Below are 18,775 nucleotides of genomic sequence, written 5' to 3'. Positions count from 1 at the left end.
CATGATCTTTATCTGCGTTGTTGATTAAAGTGCAGACCTACATTGAAGCCGCGGAAACCTGCAGCTCCAGAGGACAGATGCTGAAATTCAAACGAAAAAGCGACCATGAAATTGATGCAATTTGATCCACATGTTTGATTTTTTTTAAAGTGGGAACATCTTTACTTTTTGTTCCTCCTTGAACCGATTCCTTCCACCAGGGGCGCCTGGCATGAACACCTGAAATATAAAAACTATTACTCCTGCTGTTTTTTTTAATCACTATTAGTCTGTTTTATGCACACACACACACAAACAAAGCAGGTACTTACAGAGGAATCAGGCCAGGGGGCGCCTCTTCTCACCCTCAGTTGAGATTGAGGCACCTGTCGAGTTCCCCCAAAACGTTCACGAGAACATGTTTAGTGCAACAGTTGTGATGATTCGTGTAGTTTGATGTGTGTGACGGGGAAAAAAAAAAACGATAAGAAAGAAAAACACAGACTTGCTTCGACAGTTTGTATAACATGTTTTTACTGGAGGATACATGTATATATTACAGAGAAAGATTTCACCAGTGAAAATAGTGTTTGTTCTGGCTATGAAATATAGTTCCGTTATAATATGCTGAGTATTTTGGGAAATAAAAAATCAAGCATTTTTTTCCATATTTCAATAAATAATGTTTCAGCCGTGTTTTGTTACAGAGAAATGTTTGTCTCAATAAATAAGGAGCTGTGAAGTCAAGGCTACACTGGTGTTCACCCTGAACAAGTTGGAGAATAACAACAGTCTCAACACAGTTTCCAGATGTTTACGGTGGTGCCTGGTTTTCTGGAGCTCCTCTAGAAAAAGGCTTCGGATACATAGAAATGAGTTTGGTTATTGGCCGTGGCTTTTTTGGGGGCGAGTGACGTCGTCGCTGAGTGAAAACCTCGGGTCAGGTTCAGGAGCTCCCCGCCAGCAACACAGTTCACTTTTATTCACACCCTCCATGTAGTGTGTGATCGCTTATGAATGATTAACTCTCTATAGTCAGTGTATAGTCCTGTTTAAAAACAAAATGAGAGAGAAAAGTAGTTTTTAACTTTTTGTCAGTAATTCACTCATAATCTGGTTTTCAAAGCATGCTGCTCAAAAAATGCTCTTTCTCATGCTTCAGATGTATATATATTATATACAAAAAAGAAAAGTGATTAAAAACTGTGTTGGTTTGTGTCCATTAGCCTTATACAAACACGTGCACCATTTTTGCACTGGTGAAATTTTCAGAAAAGAAGACGAGATCCTGAAATATGATGCCAAGTGCTTTTTTTCTATTTCATTTAAGCCCCCTTTGTTTATTTATGGGATTTTCTTTATTGTGGCAGAGAGGGGATGAAGCCCGCCCTTCACATTATTCAAGCTACTTGTTCATCACCATCCAGGCCTCTTTAATTAAGTGTAAATGAAAAGAGCATTGCATTCCCACGCATGCAAGATTCAAGCCCGTGCAAAGTGAAATCAGAACTCTTACCTTGTCTGGTTCTTCTGTCGTGACGGGAGGTGAAGGCAGAGACGCCTCATCCTGGTCATGGAAATAAAGAGCAGATAAGAATATTGAGTACATTAAAAATCGACATGACATTTCCAATAAGCACCAATGAGGCGAGGAAGATGCAGTACCTCCTCCACATCCTCCAGGGGTTGAGACGGGGGGTCTGTGGTTGTCGAGGCGGCCTAGAGGAGAAAACAATCAAAAGTAGAGGTTTAAAAATGTGTAGATCTGAATTAAACCTATCCAGTTACAGCTCTCCTTTCTTTTGCATCCCTATCCTGTCCTTTCTTTTCCTTTCCCCCTGTCTCAGTCCATTCCCATTCTTTCCCTTTGTCTGACTGTATGTTGACAATTCTCACCAGTTTTATTGTGTCTTGGTGATGTTTCTACATGTGCTTGTTATCAAGTAACCGCTTACAGGGCAAATATCTGGGTTTGTTTTCTTTCAGATTTCAGATTCTAGCATGTACAGCATAGTGTACTCTCACCTGCTCATCTATCTGTGTGTCTGCGGAGGGCGTCAGAGGACGACTGGAGGTGTGCGTCCATGTTTCTAACTGCACAAATGAAAACAGTAAAATATGTTTAGTTTTCGTCAGGAACATTAAAATCAGTCTGTAGCCGAGACGGTCTTGCAAAAGTGAATGATACTGTTTTATTGTCTGAACTACAGATTGAATGATCCTCTCTTCTTCATCACCTTCTTGGTGGTATTTATATGTTTGTACTTCAAGCTGCATACGATAAAAAACATGGAGCGTGTGTGTGTGTGTGTGTGTTTAAATTAAAAAGGAATCAGAAGATTTAGACCCAGTCCGGCTGAAACAGATGTTACAGGCAATCGTACCTCTCTGTTGTCTCGGCTCTCCTGTAGAGTAGAAGAGTTGTGTGGGGAAAGTTCTTCCTGTTTCAAAAAGAGAAAATTAATTTCATTACAACTTTGAAACGCTCACAGCTCCGCGGATGGCGTGAGTGAACTCTTAAGGCAAACTAATTCACTCCCAATGATTAATTCAGGTCGTGGGTGTGTTATTAATCAACTCTCTCCTGTGTTTTTATGTGGGCAGGGATATGTTTCAGTCCCCTGAGATGCTGTTGCTATCAAGCAAAAAAGAAAGGTGATTATGAGTTTGACAGGGCTGTGAACAGGAAGGCACCCACAACGCTCCCAATCTGTAACGAGCCCGTGTCATCGCCCTTCTCTTAAATGGAAGTTTCCCACAGTGCGGGAATTAGTCATTTACCACAACAGCTGCCTACCTCATATTCATCATCGTATTCTTCAGCGTTATAAAACTCCTCGTCTTCTTCTTCAACTTGCTCTCCACTTGTCTTCGGACAAAACAGAAACAACAACAATTACACGAAGATACTGTTGCAGATCGTCATTTATTATTTTGCGTAAATGGGAAAACAAGCAAATTCATTCAGAACTTTCATTATTAAGAGAATAAGACAACTGCATGCTTTCATGTATATCTGGTTAATTCCACTTGTCATATATTAAAAAATGTTAATTTGTTATAATTATTTTTTAAAGTGAAAGTGAAGTCTTCCGGGGTTAGTGTGACCCCTTCAAGGACATTTACCAGGCGGTGTCTCTGCCTCTTATGTCGTCCTTTATTTCCTTTGCCCTGGTTAAGAAGTTCACAGTCAGAGAGAGAAAGTAAAACACAAAGATCTCCCATGCGTCAGAGGTTGTTGATGATCAATAGGAGTTGATACTGTAAGTTTAAGAAGATATTTCAATGAGAAGGGAAGTTAATAAACCTCAAAAATTAAACCTTTAAATAAAGACGTTTAAAAGTTATGTTCAAGTTAAAAAAATAAAAGGTATATATGTATTTATAGGACCACACCGGCAGTTTCTCATTTTTAAGCCCATTTATAAAAACGTTATATTATTTGGACCATTTTGGCAAATTTCGTAGATCAGATTGTCTTAGATATAGTCTCTGGTTGCTGAATGCACATTAATATAAAGTTTAACTATGATCCAATGTGCTATAAAATAAAATGTCCTCGTCTAGGCTGTGATCCAAGCAGCTCAAAGTTGTATTTATCAGTTTTTTGTGTTTTATGAAATTGGCTTTATATATAAAAAAACAACATTAGACATAAAACTGAGGCTAGGGACTTTTTAAAGGGGATAATACAGAGGACAGAGGGAGTTGTCTCTTAATGATGTCAAGCAAAAGTCTCTAAGATCATTTTCATGCTGTAGTTAACAGTTGGAAGGGAGTAAGATTGAGCTCAAACATGAAATACTGGCGTGGTCCTGTAATAATATACATGTAAGTTATTAAACACATCAAGAAACATAATTACACTTGTTAAAATGAGTGTTTTATGCTCTATGTTGTATCTAAGATGTCTCATGCTCGTTTTGACTGGTGAGGGGGAAACCAAGTTAATGACAAAACGAACATTACAACTTTTACCTTCCCACGTTCCCTGTTCTTCTTCTTCTGTCCTGAACTCTTCTTCAGGGAGTCGTCCTGAGTGAGGACAACTGTCTCCACCACAGTTTCGGGTAATCCTGAAACCGTCTGACATCCACAGATTAATAAAGTTAGATATATACAGTTTAAAATATTTGATATATTTATCCTCTAAATCTCAACCTCCCTTAGACTTTGAGTTCAGCAGTTCGGGGCAACAGTTAAAGATTTTCTTTTGTTTCAATGATAATTTTATATTTACATGTCATATTAACTACGATAAATACAAAAGATCAAGTTCAATTATTTGAAATCATGTTTAAAGATGCTTTTTTAAAATTCTTTATTGTAAAAGATAAAGGATCCTTACCTCCTGAGCCGTAGTATAATTATAAGTAGAATTTACTTCAGTTCGATTGATTTTTAGTGAAGACACTTTGTCGTTGTTTCCATCCACCGTCTTGGTCCATCTGGATCCGTTCAACTTGGTCTGAATCCTGTCGAGCTCCTGCTTTAAGTTCAGAGTTCAGAGGATCAGTAACAGTGTCGATACACAATGAACAGTGGGAGGAAACCAGTGTGTGATGTGGTTACTCACGACTGACGTTGAATCTGGAATCCCTCCGTCCAAATCTGGGACTTCAGTGACGTCCAAGTTCGACCTCGTCTGGCTGGTGAGGTCAAACTTCACTGGACTCTGTTGAGGCGACAGAAGCACTTTTTAAATCTCAAGAGTTGTTTCGTCTTATTTACTCTGAGTTAAAATGCATCTTTCAAAAGCACATAAAAAAGCTAAAGCTGCGACAGGCCATGGACTTTCCTCTCGATATCAATGAACTCTCACACGTGCACTTTTTCTTACGTACGCTGAACTCAGTGATGACGTTGGACGTGTGAGTGTCTGTATTTTCCTTTGTGCTCTTGACGGTGCCAAGCACATGAAGCAGCTCCTCTATTCCTTCCTGCAGCAGCCGGTCAATCAAAGCCTTCAGCAAAGGCAGCTGGAAAAAGAAAAAAAAATAGTTTTCATTCAGAAGGGAGAAACTCTGTCAACCTCAAAATGTGTCCGGCGTCGCGCTCAGAACTCACCCGTATGCCGTAGGCTTCAAACATGATTTCAATGTCCTGCAGAAGGAGGCAAAGACTCAATAATGCAAAATGAGGGAACAGGTATCCTAGGAGATGAATCAGTAAAACCTGTATTCACCTTCATCTCAATTGATTTTACAGGAGCTCCGGCATCACCCTTTGAAAAAAATGAAAGCAAACTAACGTCATTTACATGTCAATATACGTGTTTTTAAAGGGTTTCACGGCTCAGCTCTACCTTCTCTCCGTTCAGGCCTTGTCCTCCCTGATCACCCTGCAGAAAAAAAAAAGACAAATGAGGTAGAAAAGTAATAATAATAATAAGTTATTTTACTTTGTTTTACTATAAAAACCCATTACCACCTTACCTTTGTTCCTGGTGAACCCTAAACATACAGAAGAACAAGAGTCAGACATTGGAACGTGATATCAGGCTCATCACTGAATAATGGGAAATATGAATAATGCAAAGCAACAGGTGAAATGAGGCGAGTTCCAGATGTGTAGAATGTACCGTAGCTCCTGGAGGACCCATTGGGATCGGAAAGGCTTGGCGGACTTCCTCGTTGGTGGCGCCCTGTGAATGGATCCATGTAAAAAGATCAGTTAAGTTAAACTCTCGGCTCAAGGTGGACTTGTTTTCAATGGTTTTCTGGATTTGTAAAAAAAAAAAAAAAGAAAGAAAAAGAAACGACCCACGGTAAAAATTACCCTCCGGCATTGCTTAATATTCTGTTACTCTTACGACAGAGAAAGTAGAAACCTGCTTCCCAGGTGATTAAATAAAAAAGGAAACGCTGGTGGTTATTTTTACCTCTGGGGTGACAATCACCTGTCTACCAGGCAAACCTGGAGGTCCTGGCTCCCCCCTGCTGCCGTCTTTACCCTGTGAAAGAACAAAACCACTCAAAGGTGCAACCTCAATTTCCTCAGAGTTTTTTTTTTAATCAAAACCCGAAAACCACTTACATTTGCACCCGTGTCTCCCTTATCGCCCTGGAATGGAGAGCAAAGTTAACGTGTGCATTCGGAAAATATTTTAATGAATGTTTTAAAATACATGTTTTGATTCTAAGGACCGTTTTGCCGTCATCTCCTTTACTTCCTCGTTCTCCCTGTGAAAAGAAAATAGATGTTCAATTTTAAACACAATTTTAAACATTAAGCACATTAACAGTAATCCAGCTGGTAACACACAGTTAAACAGCTAAAAGTGTCACATGAAAATGTTGCTCACATTGTTTCCTGGCAGGCCTCTCTTCCCATCAATGCCAGATCTCCCCTGTGGAGCAGAGGAGGTAAAACAATCGTATTTTTCAGATTCAAGTTGGGAAATGAATGGCTCATGCTCATCAAGCACGAAAACAACAATGGTTATGTTGGCTTGAAAGTTCGAAAAGGATGAGTCTTAATACTCACTGGAGTTCCAGGTAAACCAGGCATTCCTGCGATCCCAATTCGGCCCTGGTCTCCTTTTTCTCCTTTCTGCTTGCACACACACACACAAGCACACCTGTAAACTCTTCACTGTAATAAACAGTTTCCTGTGCAAACTAAAAAAAACAACCTAAACTGACAATATTCAACATCATGATAATACTTTTATCCTTCAAGGAGAATTGTCACATTTTAAACAGATTCCCTGTATGAGTTGTTAACTAAGCACAAGCAGTATAATTGAATATAAAAGAAACACTGGCTCTCTCACCGGACTCAGCTCGCCCTTCAGTCCCTGGTCCCCCTGCAGTTATAATGAAAAGGCTCGTGAATAAGATCTTATATTCAAACACAGAGTCATTCACACAGGCTGGTTTCAATGTGGCACGTAAATAGTTTGTTATAACCTTTGCTCCTGGTTTCCCTGGTAAACCATCAAGACCATTTCTACCAGAGCCACCCTGCAAAGAACAACAGTTTCAACAAAACGTTGAATTTACAAATGAATAAATGGAATTCACAAGTAAAATATAAATGTTTAACAATTGTAAGCCGCACTGATACAAAAAGAACAATAACAACCCTACATTACAGAAGATGCACGTACCAGAGATGACCCTGGTACTCCTGGTTTGCCTTCTGGACCCTGTGGAGAAAGACAGATATGGAGATAGTGCGATGATTCAAAATTCAAGAGATTTATACATGAAAAGACCCCAAAAATAAAAACAACTAAATATAACCAAACCGAATGATGATTTCCTAGCTGCTGATGATCTTCTTTATACGTTTAATTGTTTAGTCTGTGAATTTACCTATTTCATCTGACCAATAGTTCAATATTTTACTTAAAAAGTACTTCAACTATTAACTTATAGTCAATCAATAGTTGTATTACTCTGAAGCAGAATAGGATTACACTATTATTGATGGTAGTCTTGGTTAGTGTGCTTCTGAACTCGCTGTACATTCAGTACGTTTCTGACACTCACTTGTGATCCAGGAAGACCTGCTTCTCCTCTCAGGCCAGAGCGACCTGGCTCTCCTGGTTCACCCTGCAGGAGGAGAGGAGAGGATTTTTTAATTCTCCTTTAAAGAATTTGAATCAAATGAAGCACATTACCTGTTAATTGTCAACACACCTTAATCACTCTTGTCAATATATTGTTGTCTGCGACAAGCTGCGGGGGTGAAATGCAAAAAAAAAGAAAACTCAACTTGCTAATTGACAGACAAATTAATCTGATTGAGAACAGACAGTAATTATCTAATGTCTCATGGGAGTGCTGTGTTTTTCTTTTCTTTGTGAGCTTTGTTACAACCAGTGCCTCTTTCAAACATGGCTGAACTGGTGAGGAGCTGTCAGAAAGGATAATAAAGATTTGTTTACTTGTGCTCCCGGAGGTCCAGGTTTCCCCTTTGAGACGCCAAAGAAAGAAGGGCACAAAAAAAAAAAGTTAAAAACGTCACACTACTGAACACAATGCACATTTACAACACAAAAGAAAATGAGCGCGGGCACTGAGGGGATGACACATGGGGTGTTGAAGTCACAGGAGGATAACAGGTTGTGATGCTGTGACATGGTGTGTGACATAGAAGAATGATCAGAAGGCACTCAACCATTACAAACAATGAACATGCTCATCAACGTGAGAGACGGTGAATACAAACATACTTGCTCGCCTCTGTCGCCTCTCTTCCCATCTGTGCCCTTCAGGGAAATAAAGAAAAAACAATCACTGATTATCTTTAAATTATCACATTTATAGGAGATTCATTTTACAAATATGCAGCACTGAGGTTTTTCTAGACAGAGAAATAACCCGCACAGCGAAGGAAATTCAACATATCATTCAAATCTATTTCAGGGTGTAGGATTATTCTATTGAGCAAATTCAATGAACTTACTGGCAGCCCATGTTTCCCACTATCTCCTTTATCTCCTGGGTCCCCTGGTCGTCCTGGTAACCCCAGTGGACCCTGATCAACCACAAGAGGACAAATCTTTGCATTAGTGTTTAACAGAGGATACAGAGTTAAAAGCTGAAGTGAGCAAATGTGTGTGTAACTGCGACATGATTGTCTGGACTGTCTTTCCATTTTGTTTCTAAATATAGTTTTAATCATTAAATTAAATATAATTGAAAGTTTTCAGGGTATTTTCTAAAATACCTTGATCAGGCTTATATATTTGCCATTAAATGGAAGGTGACTATAAGTGGTAAATAAGTTTTTTATTACTGCATCGAAATCCTCAAAAAGAATACTTCAGATATACCCTGATTCCTCTGTCACCAGGCTCTCCAGATGGACCTAGTTCACCCTGTGAAGGACAAAATGAATGAATCATTTAAAGTAGAACTTAAAAATGGACATGACTGTAATAATTACACATCATTGTTTACTCTGCCTAACCCACAAGCAACATGTTAAAAAGTTCACTGACTGATAAATAAAACAAAAGCATTGAGGTAATATATTGACTGTGCCTTAATTCCTTGGTCTCCTTTGGTTCCGGGTTCAGCCTAAAGACAAAGCCAACAGTAATAGTCATCAACGTATATCATCAACAGTCATTATGTATATTTATCTATGGAAACATATACAGTACATATCTGAAACACTGATGTTAATATTCACAGAAACTCTAATGAAAGGTAAATGGTATAACTTGGTCGTCATGTTGTAATTCATACGTTGGCCTTTCCTCTGATGTTGTCGGTTTCAAACAAACCCTTATGAGAAAATCTGAATTATGCTGTGTCATACAGGAAATGTCTATTGTTACTGTAGCAACCACTCAGGAGTTACTTACATCTTTACCTCTTAATCCTGGTTCTCCAGGATTGCCAGGGAACCCAATATTCCCTTTGTCACCTTTAAAGCCGTCGAATCCCTGGACAAACAATTGGTGTTCAGAAAAATACAGCGTCTAAGTTTTATAATTTTTAATAATAACAATACAAGAATTCATCCTCTATGTAATTGAAGCTTTAAAAAAATATTTTTTTGCCACTCTTAGGTTGTGGCAAAGCAACATTAGAATTTCTGTTCTGTGAGCATTTGCTCTGTTTTTGGTCTCCACCAACCCCTGGGGGAAAATGTCTGGCTTTTCTAACTTTGTGTGTCTGCAGTTTATCAACAGGGCAGGGATCACACTAGCAATAACAACCTTTTGGGGAAACAGGTTCGTGAGAGCAGTGAGGATGAACCAAAAACAACAAAAATAACGTTTTGGTGATAATTGACGAGCAAAAAATAATCAGATATAATTTACCTTTGGTCCTGGTTTTCCGGACAAACCAACATTTCCCTATAAATGATAAAACATACATATAACAGTCACAGACGGTTGTTCACTGCTTCATTATAAAAGCAACCGACGTGTTCAATGAGCGATTTGACTTTGCAGGTGACTCACCCTCTCGCCGTTCTCTCCTTTTGGTCCCTGCTGTCCTGGAATCCCGAAACCAGGACTACCCTACACACATCAAAACAAACCATAGCCATTCTGGATCTTTACATTTCTTGTATATTTGATGGTTATTTGCTTCAGTGAATGAGAAATGACTAAATGCAAGTGTCACTATTAACCTTATCTCCTTTGCCTCCTTGTTCGCCTTTGACTCCCTGGGGGCCCGTGGGGCCGACCGGGCCGATGTCTCCCTGACAGACAGAACATATTCACTCACACTCAGAGAAAACCAATCAATGATTCTGGCCATCGGGCGAAATTAGCGCGACGGTTTCAAAACAAAACTCTCCTCACTTTAAATGGTGCCCTGTGAACTGGGATTAAAGAGGTCGCATCCAACGAAGTGCTCATTCCCACAAAGCTAATGAGAGAAAATCTTAATTGTGTTTGAAAAGCAGACCCCGGAGGACTGAGTCTGAATAAGCAAGAATACCCCGAACAATTAATTAACAATGTTGCCAGAGAATAAAACATCAGGAGAATCACTTCCCTCAGGTTGAGCGACTTCGTTTGACCCAGCGAAGATAAATACAGGACAAACAACTTGGACAAAATTTAACAAGATGACACAGCAGCCTGGTTGTGTCCAATTAAACCTTTTCTGGGAAAACCTCCAATCTGTAGTCGAGCAGCAACAGAAAACTGCTGCGCACTTTTACAAGTTTTAATCGTACAAATACTTCATGGAAGCACAGGCTCATATGGATGCATCCTCCTCAATTGGATATTAAATTTAAAAAAAAATAGCCATAGCCAAGTGGAACATGTGTCACTATAGATATACAGAAAGATGTTTTTGACGCATTAAGGTTGAAGCAAACAGGGATATGGAGGTTTGAAAGTCCCATATCACTGTGAACCAATTAGAGTGTGATGTGATGACAGTTGTGTGACTGTTTGCCACGTTGTCAGTCCACTGTCAAACTTAATAAGACTGTGGTTTCCTCAGATTCGACTGAGCGCTGAAGTCCAAATGACTGATGACATTTTGTTCCAAAATATATGATCCATTAGAGACTCATAATTAAGATTTGAAACCAAGCTTTAAGAGAGTTTGATCTTTGTGGATGTAATAAATCTTCAGAGAATATCAACATGTGGTGCAGACTCCCACAGCTACATTAATGCAAGCTGGAAAATAAAACTACCTTGGGTTACTTACCCTGGCACCTTTTTTTCCAGTCGGCCCAAGTATCTGTTGTGATTGGGGGAAAAAAAGACTTAATTCAGAGTCACGTGCTCCTATTGACAGAGTTAAAATGGGAGAGATATTTTTCTTACCCCCTTGGCAGGGTCTCCTGGGGCTCCTCTGAGACCCTCGTCTCCTTTTAACCCCATGGGTCCAGTGAATCCCTGGAAAATATAAATAAATCAAGGTAAATGTAAAATATCACTATGATGGTGATGATCTATTATGGCCTCTTACGGCCTGTGAGCTATAATTACTTCTAAAATAACCCTCTAACATCATCCATCACTCCATCAAGCTGTCTTCTATACACCAGTCCAAAATGTATTGTTATCTTCAAAGCTGAACTTAATTTTATTTTGAAATAATAAAAACTGTATAACAAAAGACGGGATGCATTTTTTTTGTGATAATCTCCTCCGAGGGACCATTCTGTCTGAAATTAAAAATCAGCGGAGCGGAACAAAATGGCCCATTTGCAAAAGACATGCCCACTGAGGTCTGACAATTCTGGCTCACGGTCGTATAATCACAACCATCTCTGATAGAACCGAATCTGGAGAACTCAAATAAAATGGCCTCCTCATTTGTTCATTTATTAATCTAACCGTCTGTTCGGAGACGTTAGGAAACAGTTATTAAATAGTGTATCGAGATTGGTCCCGGATAAATATGCTGCACCTGCGTCAGGCTCTTAGCAATCACAGGAGAAAATGGATTTTAATATGCTCAGGTGAGTTAGTGGGAGAAATATTGGTTTAATAGGAGTTCCTGATGAATTCCAATGTGCAGGTATAGTTTGTATATAGACACATCTTTTTTAATTTTTGTAGGAATTATTGTATCTCACTGTTGGTCCTTGTCGTCCGATTGGTCCAATCACTCCTTGATCTCCCTAAAAAGAAAATCAAACATGTGTGTGAGTGTGTGTGTTATTCAAATATCTATATCTAAATATCTATCACTTATCGTCATATTAATATTAATGACGCAAATGTTCTCAGTCTGGAGGACGAGCGGACGTGTTGAATGAACTCACCTTGTCTCCCTGCTCCCCTTTGAATCCCTTCTTTCCCTGCAGGCACAAAATAAATCACTGGCTCTTAATCCTTTCATCACAATATTAACCCCTCAGTTAAATAGGTGCGATTTCATCTCATTAGCCGAAGCAGGAATGAATTAATATGCTTTTCAGGGAGTAGCATGCAGAAACTCGGAGCTATAGCTATTGAGCTGGAGATAATGGTGAAGTGCACACCCGAAGTCCGATGATTCCCTGGATGCCGTGTTCTCCAAGGTCGCCCTAAAAAGACAAATTGCATAACATTACTATCCTGCTAAAATATCTGTATATAATCCGTAGCATGAACTTTATGTTGGAATTCATTTTTTGTACCTTTGGGCCGACTGCTCCCGTGAAGCCAATATTTCCCTGCAAAACAAAAAAAGTTCATATGGTGAAACAGAAATGGGAATTCGACATAAACATTACAATTATTTTCTATTTTACAAAGATTTTAGTGCCGGTGAAGTTCAGAGGTCGGGAAGCTACAAGTACAAACAACCTTAGCCTCCCTTTAAAATTTAAACCAGCCATTTTCAAGAACTAACTCCCGTTGGCATCACAGTCTAAAGCTTTGGACTCTAGATAAAATAATAATGACTCTATTATTCTGTATTTAAGCTGCTGTACCTTCTCTCCCTGCTCTCCACGAGGACCTTGGATACCTTGTATACCAATTCCTTCGTCACCCTGCAAAAGATTATACATGTATTAGATCAGATATTCAGTCAGTTTCATGTTCTGTGTGTATTTTCAGTCTAAAAGGTCAAATGCAAAAGATACCTTCACTCCTTTCTGACCTGGTAATCCTGGAATCCCATCTATACCGATGGGACCAGGCAAACCTGCAGCACCCTACAGTCGTGTGCACGTGTGAGTCATGATTTGTATAAGGGAGACGAAGAAGAGAGATATGAACGAATAATCTTTTATTTTGTTTTTATCGTTATGCTTTGTGCTTTGGCTCGAGTGACAATTTGATCAACTCTGCACTTACATCTTGTCCTGGATCTCCTTTGTCTCCTGTCCCGCCTGGTTTCCCACGTAAACCCTTTCAGAAATAATGAAAGCATTCTCAATGAAACAGTAAATATCATATAATAAAAAATCTGATTCTGAGGTTTTTAGGAAAATGGGTCAATTTGCAAGAAGAAAGGATTTATTAAAATAAAATTAAAGTCAGCTTATGCCTTCATACTTACTTTAGCTCCTGGCTCTCCAGAATCTCCCTAAACAACACAAACAGTATGACACACATTATTGTTCTGTTATTCTCATGCAAAGACACAAGCATTATGAAACAATACAATATAAAAAGAGTGGATGTCACCTTGACAGAGATTCCAGGTGACCCTGCAGGTCCTGGCTGACCGTGCAGCCCTGTGGCTCCATTGACCCCTGATACACCAGGAGGCCCCTGAGGTCCCTGTAACGTGCAGTGAATAATGTTTAATCTGTCCAAAGATACACACTTGAAAATCTCCCAGTGTGTTGAACACTCACCGAAGATCCCGGCTCCCCTTTTCGTCCAGGGACGTAATTTGCATCCGTGCCAGCTATAACGTATCCAGGCTCTCCCTGTGTCCAACCATAAAGAAATGTCTTTACTCACAGAAGGGGAAAACCATCTGTTCTTTGCAACTGTGCCCTCAACACGAAATCTTTCAACAGGAAAATTAATTGCTTAAGTTATTAGACCTACTCTCTCTCCTCTTTGTCCCTTCAAACCAGCCGGTCCAGGACGACCCTGCCATGGAAAGAAATGGGACAAGTCATCAAATTAAACAAATGCAAATAAAAGACACTGAGAATAATTCAGGATTAGGTTCGATCGGGACGTCATTAATATTTCAGCCGTCTTTTCAAGGTGATCTTTTCCTTAAATTTAGGTGAATTTATATATCTTCTTTATTATTTCCATTTTGATGGTCGACAAAAGGTACTTAGGTACATTCAAAAATACGTTATCAAGGTAAGCCAAAGCAAATGTCATCTTCATCTCACCAGGTCACCTGAGACGCCAGGAGAGCCCTGAAAAACAAAACAAAAACAAATGTCATTTTCAGAATCAAATACATGTGAAATAAAGTTTATTTCTTTCTGGATTCAGTTACCCGCTGGCCGGCAGAACCTGGGGGTCCAGTTCTGCCTGGTCGCCCAGGCAACCCAGGAACACCATCTGTTCCTCCTGGTCCCTGTCAAATCAAAACATGATGTTAAGAGCTGGAAAATTAAATAATACAGATAAACAGTAAAGCCACACTGACCCACACAACCTCTGCAGGGTTATTAGATTGGACTCAGTAATAATTTGATAATAGTAATTGGATTATACTTGACCAATGAATTAGAGAATGAATGAAGAAATTCTAGGATTACAATTTAGAGTATTGGAGGAGTGATTTGGATGTTGTGTGTGTGTGTGTGTGTGTGTGTGTGTGTGTGTGTGTGTGTGTGTGTGTGTGTGTGTGTCTGTGTGTTTTTTCTTACCTTCTCTCCCGTCTCTCCTTTGGAGGAAGTGAAAGGATCGTACTGTCCAGGGCTTTGCCTGAATTTCTACACATAGAAAACCATTGCTTATCAAAAGTTAAATCAATAATAAGGTGATTCAGATTCATTTAACGATGCCTGACAGAGAGAGGACAGCGCCTAAAGGTTCCTCTCGCAAATTATTACACTATTTTATGACTTAATTATAGTCATTATGCAGAAAAGAAAGACTTTAAAAACCTACCAGACCTCCGAGACCAAAGCCGTTCCCCTGAAAGACGGAGCAAGGTGACACAAAATTACTATCTCTGTTTTAAGATCAATTTATAAATATATTTAATCTTTAACATGTTCAAATTAACTCACCTTTTCACCTTTCTGGCCCTGGAAATAAACCCAAATGAATGATAGGATTAACGGCCAATTATCAATGAAGTTTAAACCAGGATGCAGATAAATTAAAGACTCTTTGTGCTGCTTGAAACAAACAAAAAGCAATAAGAATATATATGTCTGGGATTTTATTCATTAAGTACCAACCTTCACACACTGGGAGAGGCAGGGACCCTGAGGTTTGACCATTTCCTCTGGGTCCTCAGTCGGGGTGTCCAGCTGAGCAGACTGACGATGGAAAACAAAGGGGAAGGGATTCAATTATGCACCGGCCATTAAAGACCATAGTGGCAGAGAGCGGTGTTTAATGGAGCCGCCTCGATGTCAGCTGCAGTCACACCATGCGCCGCTCGGACGTCAAAACTGGCCGAGTGTTTCCTCCCACTGAGTCTTTGTGTGGGAATTAAAACACTGATTGCTTTTTACATTTAAGTAATAACATGGGGACTATGCATGGCTACACATCTGCAGAGGGGGTGTGGATGACCTCAGCTGTACATCTGTGACTGCAGCAGCATTTTATTAACATGTACAACGTCGTGTTCAATCCCCTAAAACAAACTGGTGTTGCTTTAAATTGCATACAAGTACAAGGTGTTGTTTGAAATGTCTTCTTATTGAGGATTAAAATAATGAGACAGCACTTTTCCTTTGTTTCCTTTGTTACCTCATCGTGCAGTTTGAACTCGGACAGGAGCTCCTCACTGCAGATGGTTTTGATAAATTCCCTCTCGATGGAAGGAAAGTCGTCAAACGTTGGCGAGAAGAAAATGTTCTTGTAGCTGGTGGGAGCTGCGATTTTGTTCAGCTCATCCATGTCTGCGTTGGAAACTCCCACCGCCAGGACGCTGACGCCTGCAGAGAGAGACAGATTCAAGACAATCCAGGGAGGACATTGACGAGCCTCTACACTCTAGACACACGTTAGAGGTTTGGCGATGACGCCGACTGACCGAGAGCACGGGCAAATCTGGAGGGAGGCAGCACATCGTCCTGGGCTCTGCCGTCTGTGATCAGGACCAGAACATGAGCCACATCCGGCCTCATCCCCAGAGGCTCCTGGAAGAGCTCCTGCAGGACGTAGCTGATGCCTTTTCCTGGGGACAAGCAAAGGAAGAGCTGAAATGATGACTTGATTAATCAATTAGTCTATCTACTATATTGAGGATTACATTTTTTGTTTCAAATTTTTCAAAAATATGTGCAGTTTCTCGAAAATGTAGTTTTGCTGCTTTTTCTCTATTTTGTATCTATTAACTAAACATATTTGGGGTTTCGAAATATTTGTCATACAAAACAAGACTTGGAAAAACATCAATTATGGACAAAACATTTGATTGATTAAGTTTTATTTCGTTATACTGAATGTTGGCAGACTATATTCACATTCACAGCAATTGTCGTGAACACTGTGGGCTCCCAAATTAAAAATCATTTCTTTATCATGTTCATTGATGTTATTCAGACATTTCTATGATCATTCTACGAAAAGAGACGATTATATGTAACATGGTGTTTTTAGTGGAGCAGTTTTTAACACGTTATTTTCTCCTGATTATCTTGCCTGAAACTAACCACGTCAGCAGCCACAGTTAAGGTCAAAAATAATGATTTCGATCCACCAGTTAGACAATCAGTCGAGGCTGTGACGTGAACTGTCTACCCCCTGATGTGCACACGTGTGAGCGTGAGCGTCACTCACCTGTCTTGGTGTTGCCTCCTCCGTAACGCAGTTCCCTGAGCGCCCGGAGCACAGAGTTTCTATCTTTGAAGGCGTTCAGACCGAATTCGATTCGGGGCTCGTCGCTGTAATGAACCACAGCGATCTGCGAGGAAACAGAGGGAGAAGAATACACGTCATCATCGCAGCAGGGAGTTAAAGGTGAGAGTTAGGACAGTATAAACTGTGGGTTTATTTGAGACTTGGATTACAACCTTCTGCCCAGTTCTTTCACAATGAGATCAGACTTCTTAACCAGAAACCAACACCTTACAATCAGCCTCTTTGTTCGGATCCCGTTACCCTCCTACTCCTGTACTTACTACTCTATTAAACACTTTAAAACTCCTATTTTTGTGTGTGTCTGCCTCCTGGTTCATGCTCTTGGGGTCCAGCTATTACCTGAAACCTAACATTAGCCTCATCACAAGACGTGTGGCATTGTGCCTTGTTTGTCCTTTCCGCCGGAGTTTTAAATGCGACGATGCCCGTTTGGTGAGAGAAATGCACGTCGTGTTCCTGCTGACGGAACTGGTCCGCACGGTCGACTCACTGCTGCAGTTTGCAGGCGTCTATTATCGTGTGAAAATCACTGTAATCTGCTCCCGTTTGTAATTTATCCTGACACTCTAAAAAAAAGACCATGGCCAAAGATAGCAAAGTATAAACCCTAAAGTAAAAAGAGAATACAAATAAAAAAGGTTTTCACTGAGACTGACCTGTGTTCCCTCGGGACCAACCACAGGGAAGTAGGTGGTCACACGGAATATGAAGTCCTTCATCTTGATGAAGTTATTAGCACCAATGCTGGAGGACTCGTCCACTAGGAATATTATGTCTGCTTTGCTCTTACCGCATGCTGACAAAACACAAAACACAGGAAGATTTAAGTATAAACCTTAATCTCACATATATTGTACTTGATTATAAAACAATATATCCACTGCTGGGATCACAGGCCTCAGGTCACGTGTTTAAATACCTGGTCGTGGTGGAGCTGTTGTCTCCGTACTGACTGTGGTTAATCGAACGAGGGGGACTGTTGCTTCTTTGGCCTCAATGACTCTTGGCCGAGCTGGAGGCTTTGTGGTGGTTATTTTTTTTTTTGTGGGCGGCACGGCGATGGGTTGCCGTGTCGTCCTGCCGGCCTTCTGACTGCCGGTGGCGGCCTTTGAGGCAGGCGTGATGCGAGGGAGATGGGGAGCTGCTGTGGCGGCCACTGACTGGGCCGACACCCCTGGAGGTTCCGGTCCCACTAAGAAGCAAAATAAATAAAGTTATTCAGGGTCTCTGGAGGGGAAAGAGTCATTGCTGCAGCAGCAAATTATACAGCACAAGAAAATAAAAAACTCTAATAAGTAAATCCATTCTGAATTACACCGGGAATTGTGGGTTTAAAACTTTGGAGCTTGTTGCACTTCAGTGGGTTTCACAAGTTTTTAATTGATACATTTGTGTTTGAAGACTTTAAAACTTTAGTTTGAAGCTGGTCATTTACAAAATCAGGTTGCACCAAGGTTAATTTTCAAAGACTGATTCCGTCTGGATTTACTCTGCAGTCAGAACAGAGCACAGAAAACAATCCAACCAATGTCTAGACTGTAACATGTTCAAAATGAGGATGTACGAGGGACATTATTCATATCCTGTAGAATCAGGAGGAATGTTGTAGGGATTAGAAAAGTGCTGTCTTACATATCCTTTGATACACAGTGCTGATAGGCCCCTCCACTTCTCCGTACAGAGGTCTGATGGTGAAAATGTATGTTCGGCCGTAGAGGAGGTCGTTGATCTTAAGGGAGGAGGAACCAGGGCCCAGTGTCTCTGAATTGGTCTCCAACACTGGAAAGACACAGAAACATAACACAAATATTATGTAGAAAACTGTGTTGGATGGTCATTTTCAAATCAAAGTGCTAAACCATGGGTCAATGGGAATGGAGGAATTATGATATGACT

General features: G+C 40.2%; 1 protein-coding gene across 1 annotated transcript in view; it reads right to left on the bottom strand.

Moving 5' to 3' along the window:
* col7a1l (collagen type VII alpha 1-like) overlaps positions 1-18,775 on the bottom strand; it is a 49,956-nt gene that overhangs the window by 10,782 nt on the left and 20,399 nt on the right. Inside the window, exons 20-80 of the mRNA XM_034578790.1 lie at positions 18,512-18,658; positions 17,799-18,071; positions 17,536-17,675; positions 16,799-16,922; positions 16,050-16,193; positions 15,764-15,951; positions 15,244-15,324; positions 15,070-15,087; positions 14,948-14,974; positions 14,704-14,769; positions 14,328-14,408; positions 14,218-14,244; positions 13,916-13,960; positions 13,717-13,791; positions 13,544-13,639; positions 13,416-13,442; positions 13,211-13,264; positions 12,997-13,068; positions 12,844-12,903; positions 12,547-12,582; positions 12,409-12,453; positions 12,190-12,225; positions 12,001-12,045; positions 11,243-11,314; positions 11,124-11,156; positions 10,081-10,152; positions 9,908-9,967; positions 9,764-9,799; positions 9,302-9,382; positions 8,976-9,011; positions 8,765-8,809; positions 8,395-8,466; positions 8,162-8,197; positions 7,874-7,900; positions 7,626-7,664; positions 7,476-7,538; positions 7,091-7,129; positions 6,891-6,944; positions 6,755-6,787; positions 6,466-6,531; positions 6,284-6,328; positions 6,126-6,161; positions 6,016-6,042; positions 5,861-5,932; positions 5,561-5,623; positions 5,415-5,432; positions 5,285-5,320; positions 5,165-5,203; positions 5,047-5,082; positions 4,824-4,958; positions 4,556-4,654; positions 4,328-4,468; positions 3,958-4,065; positions 3,106-3,150; positions 2,777-2,848; positions 2,005-2,073; positions 1,645-1,698; positions 1,496-1,546; positions 312-365; positions 166-219; positions 42-80 (exon numbers count right to left, since the gene is read on the bottom strand). Coding sequence (XP_034434681.1) covers positions 42-80; positions 166-219; positions 312-365; positions 1,496-1,546; positions 1,645-1,698; positions 2,005-2,073; positions 2,777-2,848; positions 3,106-3,150; positions 3,958-4,065; positions 4,328-4,468; positions 4,556-4,654; positions 4,824-4,958; positions 5,047-5,082; positions 5,165-5,203; positions 5,285-5,320; positions 5,415-5,432; positions 5,561-5,623; positions 5,861-5,932; positions 6,016-6,042; positions 6,126-6,161; positions 6,284-6,328; positions 6,466-6,531; positions 6,755-6,787; positions 6,891-6,944; positions 7,091-7,129; positions 7,476-7,538; positions 7,626-7,664; positions 7,874-7,900; positions 8,162-8,197; positions 8,395-8,466; positions 8,765-8,809; positions 8,976-9,011; positions 9,302-9,382; positions 9,764-9,799; positions 9,908-9,967; positions 10,081-10,152; positions 11,124-11,156; positions 11,243-11,314; positions 12,001-12,045; positions 12,190-12,225; positions 12,409-12,453; positions 12,547-12,582; positions 12,844-12,903; positions 12,997-13,068; positions 13,211-13,264; positions 13,416-13,442; positions 13,544-13,639; positions 13,717-13,791; positions 13,916-13,960; positions 14,218-14,244; positions 14,328-14,408; positions 14,704-14,769; positions 14,948-14,974; positions 15,070-15,087; positions 15,244-15,324; positions 15,764-15,951; positions 16,050-16,193; positions 16,799-16,922; positions 17,536-17,675; positions 17,799-18,071; positions 18,512-18,658 — 4,064 coding nt within the window. The remainder of the gene's footprint in view (positions 1-41; positions 81-165; positions 220-311; positions 366-1,495; positions 1,547-1,644; positions 1,699-2,004; positions 2,074-2,776; positions 2,849-3,105; positions 3,151-3,957; positions 4,066-4,327; positions 4,469-4,555; positions 4,655-4,823; positions 4,959-5,046; positions 5,083-5,164; positions 5,204-5,284; positions 5,321-5,414; positions 5,433-5,560; positions 5,624-5,860; positions 5,933-6,015; positions 6,043-6,125; positions 6,162-6,283; positions 6,329-6,465; positions 6,532-6,754; positions 6,788-6,890; positions 6,945-7,090; positions 7,130-7,475; positions 7,539-7,625; positions 7,665-7,873; positions 7,901-8,161; positions 8,198-8,394; positions 8,467-8,764; positions 8,810-8,975; positions 9,012-9,301; positions 9,383-9,763; positions 9,800-9,907; positions 9,968-10,080; positions 10,153-11,123; positions 11,157-11,242; positions 11,315-12,000; positions 12,046-12,189; positions 12,226-12,408; positions 12,454-12,546; positions 12,583-12,843; positions 12,904-12,996; positions 13,069-13,210; positions 13,265-13,415; positions 13,443-13,543; positions 13,640-13,716; positions 13,792-13,915; positions 13,961-14,217; positions 14,245-14,327; positions 14,409-14,703; positions 14,770-14,947; positions 14,975-15,069; positions 15,088-15,243; positions 15,325-15,763; positions 15,952-16,049; positions 16,194-16,798; positions 16,923-17,535; positions 17,676-17,798; positions 18,072-18,511; positions 18,659-18,775) is intronic.

The sequence above is a fragment of the Hippoglossus hippoglossus genome, chromosome 23 (genome assembly GCF_009819705.1).
Source record: "Hippoglossus hippoglossus isolate fHipHip1 chromosome 23, fHipHip1.pri, whole genome shotgun sequence".
Lineage (NCBI taxonomy): Eukaryota > Metazoa > Chordata > Actinopteri > Pleuronectiformes > Pleuronectidae > Hippoglossus > Hippoglossus hippoglossus.
The sequence above is the reverse complement of the archived record's forward strand: the minus strand, read 5'-3'. Positions and strand labels throughout refer to the sequence as shown.